Consider the following 10,612-nt stretch of genomic DNA (forward strand, 5'->3'; position numbering starts at 1 on the left):
TCTTCAAATTCCTATTTATCAGCAAATTCTGTTAATAAATACACAAGCCCAAAATTCAAAAAGCAGCATAATCATTGAATCAGTTCATCCCAATCACATTGTTTGATGAAACCAGAAAGTGAAGGAATCAAAGAAGAAGAAGAAGAACAGAGCTCAGAGAAACAAGGCCTCTTTCTTTCAAATTTTTAATTATTTTTGTCTATTTTTAACAAAAAAAAAAGAGGGTCACTGTCAAAAGTATGTATTATTAAATTTGATAATAATATGATGGCGTCACATGAACATGAAGCAAAGGCTGAACCTCCACCTTCTTCTTCTTCTTCTAACACTGCTGAGGCCAAAACGGAGACAAGGCCTTCCGTGGAAACAGACATGTCAACAAATTCGACCACCATTCCTTCAACTTCATGGTTGACACCAAAGATGTAATTTTTTTTTCTTTTCAACCCTCTCACTTGCTTTTGCTTCATAGATCTGAGCTGAAAAAGAAAAGTGTGCTTCTGGGACAAAAGTTGGGTTCTTTTTTGCAATTTTGAATTTGGGTATGTGTTGGATTTGGAGGACGGGTAGCAAGTCTGAGTCTTTTATTTAATTTTCGTGGGAATAATTTTTTTAATTATTTTTGTTTTTTGGTTTAGCATAATACGTTGTGTGCTTGGAAGTACATGTTATTTGATCAATTGTGGATGTAGATTAAGTTGAAACTTGACAACCCAATGGGTTTTTGTGCATTTGAAAATTCTGAATATATTTTGCACTGTTCTATTCTGCAGGTTACTTGCTATGTTTTGTGTTATGAGTTTGATAAACTATTTGGATCGAGGAGCAATAGCAAGCAATGGTGTTAATGGAAGCAGAGGAACTTGCACCAATGGTACCTGCTCTTCTGGAACTGGAATACAGTATGATATGCTTCTCTTAGCTCTTTTATTTCTAAGAGTGTGTCTTCAAAGGATATGTTTTTAATGCATGACTAAGAAAACCCAATTTATGAATGCTTCATGCCCTCCTCCTGTTTCAAGGCGAGAATAGAGGATTTTGTCAAGGATTCATATTGCTTTGGTTGCCTCTATATGCTTGACCTTGAATAACTGAAAAGAAATTGGATTCTTTTTTCGATTGAAATAGGCAAAAATCACTATTGCAAGATTAAGTTTAGTTACTATGATAAAAGTGAGACAGAAATTGAGATCATGGTGCAAAACCTTTTTTTTTCCCAAGCCATTACCTTTAGTAATGCAATTTGTTCAATAAGAAGTACCAAAATTTCAGGACTTAATTTTCTAATGTCGAACCTTGCATGTATAGGGGGGATTTCAACTTGAGCAATTTCGAGGATGGAGTTTTATCATCAACTTTTATGGTAGGACTACTCGTAGCCTCTCCAATATTTGCATCTCTAGCAAAAAGGTAATTTGTTTTATTGTTTTGGAAATAGTTTTCTCCATATTGTTGCATAGTTGTTAAAGCTTAATATGCTGGTTTATATAATATATGCATTATTATAGTTTTAGCACAGAAGCTTTAAATATTTTTTGTTCATTGTTCTTGTATTTTATACATCTTAAACTAATTTTTACTTAGTTGGGATATTTTGTTCAGCTTTATTTAGCCTAATAATATCTTCAGAAATTTCATTTTTATGAATGAAAATTCTGAAAGCTGAACAACTGACCAAACTTTAAAAAATCCTTGATATACTATATTGAAATCCACGTTGTTCCCCATGAAAGTGAAATTTAACCATTTCAGTCATGTACATGCACATATCATTATGATATTTATAATCGTGCTATCACTTTGTAAATATGAAACCTTACATAATTATTATATTTTGTAGTGTGAATCCATTTAGACTTATTGGAGTTGGATTGTCAATTTGGACTATTGCTGCCTTAGGATGTGGTTTTTCTTTTAATTTCTGGTCCATTGCAGTCTGTCGCATGTAAGTGCTTCTTCTATTGTCTTAAGTTCTTATAATAGTAGTAATTGTAAGATGTCTTTTTTGTTCCCTTATGCTTTAGTTATTCTCTATAGGTTGGTTGGTGTTGGTGAAGCTTCATTTATAAGTCTTGCAGCACCTTTCATTGATGACAGTGCCCCAACTGCTCAGGTTTGTCTTTTCTCTTGGATCTGATGACTGATGTTCTCAGACTGGGAATAACTCCATTGTCCATTATGCTCATATATCCTGATATATATATTTCTAGTTATTGAACTGTGAAGCAATAGTTCTCGATGATTTTGAGTCAATTGAATGACCATCAACAATTCTACTGTAAATGTATCATGTACATTATTCAATGGGTCATAAATACCTGGTAAATGTAATGCTATTTTCATCTTGTCAATTGCATGTTAGGCTAATTTCCTGAATTCATTTCAATGGTTTATAGATATACTAATATGGAACTGAAATGAACTGACTAATGTTTTCTTCACCCTACTTCTTGATAGTTCCCGTGTTAACTATTTTATTTCTGGAGAAATCTTTTCTTATACTGGTTTTGTGTATCAGAAAACAAGGTGGCTTGCAATATTTTACATGTGTATACCAGCAGGATATGCAATTGGGTATGTCTATGGTGGTTTGGTAAGTTTCCTTTGGTTTTGATACCAGTAATAAATACTAGTAGAAACAGATGATGAGGGAGATGACTTTATATTTAGGATGGCAAACAAAATTTTCTTTCTGAATTTTGAAAAGAGAATGAAAAGTACGTTATAAAAAGTAAAAAGAAGTAAAATGTTAGGCTTGTAGATAAATAAAAACTTGGATGACAAATGAACTCCTTTCTCTGTAGCAGTGTATTTTCTTGCCCTCTTTGATTTTACCTTTGTTTATAAACAGGTTGGAAATCATTTTGGTTGGCGTTGTGCTTTTTGGGTGGAGGCTGCTTTAATGCTTCCATTTGCTATATTGGGGTTCACTTTGAAACCTTTGCAAATGAAAGGTGCATGTTTGTCTTGCATTGATATTATGTCATTTTCTAATGTAATTAACATCTCTGAAGTTCTGAACTCTACTTATTGATACAGGTATGGCTCCGGGTGGTTCAACAAAGGTGCTGGCCGCTGACACAGTTGTGCCAGGAGTTCAAGGTACCATTATGTTTTGGAGTAGTGCTATATGAGATAACATTAATGCATTTTCTAATAGTATATTTCAGTTCATATAGTACCATTCCTCTAACTTAAGATTAAAGACAATGTTCTGTCCACAGAGCAGACCTAGTAGAAGTGGTACACACCTATTATTTTTCAATAAAAATTTAGGTTTCTGTTCTCTTGGCTTGCTTCAATTTTCCATAAACCATTTCATTCCTCTGATGGATAGATATGGAGGCTTCAAATAGCAAAGATGAGTCGGTATCCTCGAGTACAGAGGTTGGAGATAAAATCTCACATGAACCTTCCAAGTGAGAACAATACACTTATTCTCCATTCATAAAGTTGTTTCTTTAATGTAAATAAATGATTAATTGGCTCCTATAGTGGCCATTGATTATGTATTTCAAATTACAATTGGTTGATTCTTATCTTATTTCAGGTCAAAATCTGGAACCCCCGCAATATCAGATCAGTTCTCACAATTTTTTCAAGATATGAAAGAACTTTTGCTTGATAAGATTTTTGTCGTCACTGTTCTAGGTACTTGTTCTTCTTACTGGTTTACTTATGCATCAACTTATTTCCTTAACTTTAATTAGTATTGTTGTTAAGTTCATGTCAGAAGCTGCTATATAACCACCTTACTTTACTCACTTATGACCTTAGCACCATCATCTCAAACTATACAGCTCCTAAGTTTTCGAGTCATATTGTTTTGTGTTGTCTCTTCATTCAGTTTTATTACTTGAATATTTGCAGGTTACATAGCATACAACTTTGTTATAGGTGCTTACTCATATTGGGGCCCGAAAGCTGGTTATAGCATATATCATATGGTGAGACTTCGTTTGTCTAATGACCACATGTATGTTTACGATTTTATTGACACGGTTGCTTCTTTCTACAATTCTACTATGAATTTTAACTTGCATAAATAAGATATAGATTGTGTTATTTTAAGATAATACACAGCTTAAACCATAATATTATTGGTATGATTATTGTTAAACTAAGGACATTTTACCTTGGCAGACTAATGCAGATATGATCTTTGGAGGAATCACAGTTGTATGTGGAATATTGGGCACATTAGCAGGAGGCTTTGCTCTTGATTTCATGACTAACTCCCTATCAAATGCATTTAAGGTTGGTGAGATTCTGGCACTTCTTCATACCTGTTTGTGGCTTGCCCTTCATACCAGAGTTCCACTTTTGTTTGCAGCTTCTCTCGCTGACAACATTGGTTGGTGGAGCATTTTGCTTTGGTGCCTTCTTATTCAGAAGCCAGTATGGCTTCCTCACGCTTTTCGCTATTGGCGAACTTCTTGTTTTTGCAACTCAGGTATTTTTCATAATATCTCTTGTGCTTTTCTGTTTAGAGTTTAGACTGATCATTGAAATTCATGGTGAGAACTAAGATGTTATTACATTCTCAATGATCTATTATTGCACATATTTAGGGTCCTGTGAATTATGTATGTCTCCATTGTGTCAAACCAAGCTTGAGGCCCTTATCTATGGCAATGTCCACTGTTGCCATACATATCTTCGGCGATGTACCTTCCTCGCCTCTCGTTGGAGTTCTCCAGGTTAGTCTGTTTTTGGCGTTCAACAATTCTTCCTTCTTTTTCTTCTTCCCATATCAGTTATGAACATTATTCTCGTGGTTTATCTTTGCATATTTGTAATGCAGGATCGTATCAACAACTGGAGAACGACCGCATTGATTCTATCAACTATATTCTTTCCAGCAGCTGCTATATGGTTTGTAGGTCAGTCAATCTTGCCAACTTTCTCTTGATTTGCTACAAACATCTCATATTGCCAACTTGTTTGACTCATCATTACTATAAAAAGAGCAATACGTATGATTATTCTATGATCAAATCAATGATGGATGCATGTTGGCCACATGAGCATTAGCTTGTCTTGTAGGCAAAGAATACGAATTTGTGTAATAACAAAAAAAAAAAAACTTTGATGTTGTGGCAGGAATATTTATGCATAGTGTGGATAGGTATAATGAAGATAGTGAACCTCAATCTCAGCTTCAGCCTCAACCTCAGTCTCAGCCTCAGCCATCAATGGATGAAAGGAAAAACACCACGCCTACGCCATTGCCTGAAGAGAAAACTGGAGAAACACCACTTCCGACGCCATCAGTTGAAGAGAAGAGTGGAGAAACACCACTTCCTACACCATCAGTAGGAGAAGAGAAAACTGGAGAAAAACCACTTCCTGAAACACCACTTCCTACACCATCAGTTGAAGAGAAAAGTGGAGAAACACCACCTCCTCCTAAACCCCAATGATGAATTTTCTTTAACTTCATTCCTATTGAAGCACAATTTATTTGGCAGTGATAGTTGTAGCAAGTGTAAATAGTAATATAGCATTATTATTTTTTTGCTTCTCTTTAATAATTAATGTAAGCATGTTTTTGCTTTTCATTAGCTGAAATAAAGGAATAGCATTCTCTCCATCCAATCCATGTTAAATGACTCTATTTAGTTAAGATGGTAAATATTGGATTTGAGTCTTAAAATAATAACTAGAAAAATTACTTTTTCTATAAATAGATGATAACATATAATTTAAAAATAAAAAATGATATATTTGATGAGATGAGAAACAAGCATGAAGTTGCCATGTACAAAAGCAAGGTGGTGGTCATCCATCACTTATCAGTGCACGTGTAAAATAAAGATCAGCACTCAGGATTGGTATGAGACCAAAACAGAGGTTGCAATGCTGTAAGTGTGTAATATCATTTGGGAAACACATTCACACAAATGAAATAGTAAAATAGTAAGATTATTCCAACGGCAGTCAACGGTTTTCCATGGTTTTAGTGGCCCCTCGGATATTTGGATAATTAGTGCCCACAGAATGAGTTTTCATACATAAAATAAAATTATAAATAACGCAACGTTGGTTTTAGCTTCATCATCATCCTTTCCATGGCACCTACCGCCGCAATGCTCTTTCTCTCGCACTACAATGCCAAATCACATACCCCACCACCACCCTCCTCTTCTCCATCTGCATCTACTTTCAAACGCTTCAAAGATTCAGCACTTACATGGCTTCTCAACTGCAATCTCATTCCCAAAGCGGTTTCCGACAACACCACGTTCGATCAAGCGCTTCAACTCTGCACCTGTTAATGTCTTTCCTTAGTTTCCAGTTATCATTTGATAGAAGCACAATTTACATCTTAGGTATAATAATGTCCAAAAAGGGTTTTCATGTTGAAAATGTAAATACCATCAAGTTGTTAATAATATTATCTGATTCGGATTTGGATCCTTTAAAGTTTGAATTTCATTTTAGAGAGTAAAGTGTAATCTTGGATCCTTTAAAGTTTGAATTTCAAGAGTTTCTCTTTTATATTTATTCTTGATCCCACATATGAAATCAATGATGAGAGATCACACTTTACTCTCTAAAGTAAAATTCAAACTTTAGAAGATCCAAATCCATCTGATTCTGCTTAGCATGCTAATGCCTTTATACCACCATTATAATTAAATTAAAAAGTTTACACTAGACTTAGGTAGGAACCTTCGAAACGAGGGTTCCTCTCAAAAAATTAGCGTATGCTGCTAATTGCCTCTCAAAAAATTAGCGTATAAATTAGCGTATGCTGCTAATTGCCTCTCAAAAAATTAGCGTATGCTGCTAATTGCAGCGAACACACGGTATTCTTTAGTAAAAGGCGAAAGAATAGTTCGCTCTGTGCTCACTGCGCAGCTCCGTGGTGTAACACGCTGACAAGGGTTGCCTTATATATATCTTGATGACTAGAAATTTGCTGGTGTTGGGCGATGCGGGACTTAACTTGTTGGTCCTTTGCGTGTTACAAGTTACAACTTACAAGTGATGAGTGAAGCACGGCAGCTGCACGGTTGCCAGTTTTTGTTGGAAACATGACACCACATAAAATGAAATATAAACTAGTAAGACACCCGCGCGGTAAGAGAATAAATAGAATGATCATGTAAAAGTAAAGCTTAGTTTGAAAAATAATTATCCTTGAAGAGAAAAATGAAAATTGCTGAAACTTAGTTTTGTAAAAATATTGTTCACATTTAAAAATTAATAAGTTAGCTTAATAAGATATTTGTTTTGTAAAAATATTGTTAATATTTAAAAATTGATAAGTTAGCTTAATAAGATATTTATAATTTTATTGGAATATAAAGAAGATAAAGTATATAAATTGGATATAAGTAGAATATATTGTCTGTATTAATTTAGATTTTAATTTTGATGCATTATCAGTATAAAATAATTTTATATGTATATTTAATTATATAATGTCATATCAATAAAAATAAATTTATGACCCAGTTTATTCTTTTGAAGTAAAATCTATAAAATTTGACACCCAAAAAATAAATCTTTTGAAAAATAATATTTAATTATTGAATAATTTTAAAATATAAAAATCATGTATGCTGTAACTTGAATAGACATCTTGATAACTAAAACTCATTGTATATTTGTAAATAAAAATTAGAAATTTCAGCTGGCATAGTCAGTTAGAGATTATAGCTAATCAGTTAAGTTAATGACTCTCTCATTTTCTTTTAGTTTATATATAATCAGCATGTCAAAACAAGGAAAATTCCCAATTGAGCATTTTTACATACACACTACTCTGAGTTCAATTTCCGTTCTCTCTCTCACTCTTTCTCATCACATACTCTCACATCTTGCTTCACCATGGATGAAGCTTGATTCCTCATCTCCAATCTCTTCATCCTCTGTTCTTGGACTTGCACGATAGAGCTTGATGAGAGCATGACCCTCTCTCCGACGCGTTTTCACATGGTGCGGTGAGTGTGGAAGAGAGGTAACTGCTCCGATCAACGAGACCAAGAATAGAAGATCTGAATCTAACAACCAAACAGATTCTTGAATTCGCCAACTGTGTTCTTGAATTTTATTTCCTTTCATTTCCCTTCTGGTAACCGCTCGGATTTCTTTCATCTCGAAAGATCCCCTTCTCATTTTCTTCAATCCCTAAATTGCAATGGATAACAGTCAACTGTTGAATCCCAATGTGATGGATGCTCAATCAATTGCAAATTTCTTGAAACAAATGTCAGCAATTCAAGCTCAGATGGCAAGAAATTCAGTCAATTCATGGCAAGATCCGGCGAGCCCTTATTTTCTTCATCCGAGCGAAAGTCCTGGTAATCCTCTCATTCCAGTTATTTTAACTGCAAGCAATTGCAGTGCCTGGAACAGAGCCATGCTGTTGGCCTTGAAATCGAAGAATAAGCTCAAGTTCATTGATGGATCAATCACAAGGCCAAATGAAAACGATGCGCTTTTTGAAGTTTGGGAGAAATACAACACTTACTTAGTGTCATGGATAACACTGTCATTGAGTCCTGAAATTTCAGCAAGCGTGATTTGGAACAATAATGCCTCAGATATTTGGAAAGAACTGAGGAATAGATATTATCATGGTGACAAGTTTCGGGTGGCAGAATTGCAGGAAAAACTATTTCAATTGAAATAGGGAGACGCTACTGTTACGGCTTATTACACAAAGCTGAAATCTCTTTGGGAGGATTTGAACAATTTTAGACCCATTCCTGATTGCGTAAATTGTACTTCTGTGTGCTCATGTGGATTGAATATAATCAGAGAGCATAGGCAAGAGGATTGCACCACAAAGTTTTTAAGAGGACTGAATGACCAATACGCTAATGTCAGATCCCAAGTAATGCTGATGAATCTCACACCTGATATTGATGCTGCCTTTTCCATGTTAACACAACAGGAGCGACAATTCAATGAATGCAATGAATCCAATGTTTTCTTTAATAGAGCCATACAGTCAAACAATGAGAGCAATCGAGGGAGAGGCAGAGGGAGAGGTAGACACCAGGCTCCTGGCAGAGGACGAGGAAGCAGAGTGCAATGTACATTCTGTGACAAGACCGGCCACACCATTGAGACATGCTATAAAAAGCATGGTTTGCCGCCTCACTTGAGGCAAAGGCAAATTACATTGCTGCTGAAGCACCTGCTGAGAAGAGACTTGATGATCTCAGCCAATGCAGCCTAAGCAACAGTCAGAAGGAAGTTGGTGATTCTACAAGTTATGAACTCTCTTCACACCAAAAGGATGCAATTCTGCAGTTTTTCAAAGGACAGGAGGCTCAGCAACAACCTCAAGTCACAAATCAGGTTCAATCCACCACAAACAATACTCCATTGATTCAAGGTAACACTGTCATTTTAAAATACAGTAGCAACATTTCATCCTTTGTTACTGCTAAATCTCACCTCTGGGTAATAGACACAAGGGCAACTGATCATGTCACTTTTAATTTGGACAATTTTCAATCATATCAAGAAATCAGTCCCATGATTGTTAGAATGCCTGATGGTAGCCATACGACTAGTAGCATCATTGGCACCATAAGGTTTTCTAATCAATTATACCTTTCAAATGTGCTTTTCATTCCAAACTTCGATTTCAAATTAACTTCTGTGTCAAAATTAACCAGCAAGTTAAAGTACAAAATGCTCATCGATGACAACTTATGTGAGATACAAGACCAAGCTACTTTGAAGAGGATTAGAGTAGCTAAATGTGCTGATGGTCTCTATACATTGGATAAGCAATTTTTCTATTCTGCAGCTCACAAAACTGATTTCACACACACTTCCAGGCACCCATCACTTACATTCACAGCAGCTGTCACTACTGATGACAATTCTGCAACTTGCACACATATCATAAATGCCTTATGGCATACTAGATTAGGTCACATTCCACAGCATAGACTGCAAATAATGCATAAAACTCATCCCTTCATCAATTGTAATGAACAAATAAATCCATGTAACTCTTGCTATTTAGCAAAGCAAAAGCGATTACCATTTTCATATAGTGCTTCTGAATCTCTTAGCTATTTTGATTTGTTGCATCTTGACATTTGGGTCCTATATCAACACCTTCCATTCATGGACACAAGTACTTTTTAACCATTGTGGATGATATGAGTCGATACACTTGGATACATTGCATGAAAGCCAAGTCTGAAGCGTCTGACCTTGTTAAGAATTTCATTGCAATGGTTAAAACCCAATTTAACAAAATTGTAAAATGCGTGCGAACTGATAATGGCCCTGAATTTCTTTTAAAATCATTCTATGCATCTCATGGCATCTTGTATCATACATCTTGTGTTGAACCCCCCCCCCCCCAGCAAAATGGTATTATGGAGCGAAAATACCAACACATCTTAGAGGTGGTAAGAGCTATACTATTTCATTCATCCAGGCCAAAATATTTTTGGAATTTTTCTGTCAAACATGTTGTGCATCTAATCAAGATCCAACCAAGTGAATTTCTCAAAAATAACTCTCCTTTCAACACCATTTTCAATAAAATACCAGATTTAACCAATTTAAAAGAATTTGGATGTTTAGCATATGCATCAACCCTTACTAATGGCAGAACAAAATTGGATCT

At 35.2% G+C, this 10,612-nt stretch overlaps 1 protein-coding gene and 1 non-coding gene across 2 annotated transcripts; one reads left to right on the forward strand and one right to left on the reverse strand.

The window, feature by feature from the left end:
• Positions 1 to 38: 38 nt before the first annotated feature.
• LOC130969730 (probable sphingolipid transporter spinster homolog 2) lies at positions 39 to 5,593 on the forward strand. Its single transcript, XM_057895593.1, has 16 exons — positions 39 to 425; positions 774 to 902; positions 1,309 to 1,410; positions 1,841 to 1,945; positions 2,038 to 2,113; positions 2,519 to 2,593; positions 2,852 to 2,954; positions 3,040 to 3,102; positions 3,338 to 3,419; positions 3,551 to 3,651; positions 3,871 to 3,947; positions 4,144 to 4,257; positions 4,334 to 4,453; positions 4,572 to 4,700; positions 4,805 to 4,883; positions 5,104 to 5,593. Exons 1-16 carry the CDS (start codon positions 265 to 267, stop codon positions 5,421 to 5,423), a joined length of 1,836 nt encoding a protein of 611 aa, XP_057751576.1. The 5' UTR covers positions 39 to 264; the 3' UTR covers positions 5,424 to 5,593.
• A 1,160-nt stretch (positions 5,594 to 6,753) lies between these two features.
• LOC130972099 (U5 spliceosomal RNA) lies at positions 6,754 to 6,866 on the reverse strand. Its single transcript, XR_009083297.1, has one exon. It is a non-coding gene; the product is annotated as a U5 spliceosomal RNA (small nuclear RNA).
• Positions 6,867 to 10,612: the final 3,746 nt, after the last annotated feature.

Source organism: Arachis stenosperma, chromosome 3, assembly GCF_014773155.1.
Source record: "Arachis stenosperma cultivar V10309 chromosome 3, arast.V10309.gnm1.PFL2, whole genome shotgun sequence".
Classification (NCBI taxonomy): domain Eukaryota; kingdom Viridiplantae; phylum Streptophyta; class Magnoliopsida; order Fabales; family Fabaceae; genus Arachis; species Arachis stenosperma.

Bases quoted from the DNA above. Each gene is read 5' to 3' on its own strand.
- LOC130969730 (XM_057895593.1), top strand. From the start codon at position 265: ATGATGGCGTCACATGAACATGAAGCAAAGGCTGAACCTCCACCTTCT. The intron at 1,946-2,037 runs GTAAGTGCTTCT...TATTCTCTATAG, and splicing joins TCCATTGCAGTCTGTCGCAT to GTTGGTTGGTGTTGGTGAAG. The intron at 3,420-3,550 runs GTGAGAACAATA...ATCTTATTTCAG, and splicing joins ATCTCACATGAACCTTCCAA to GTCAAAATCTGGAACCCCCG.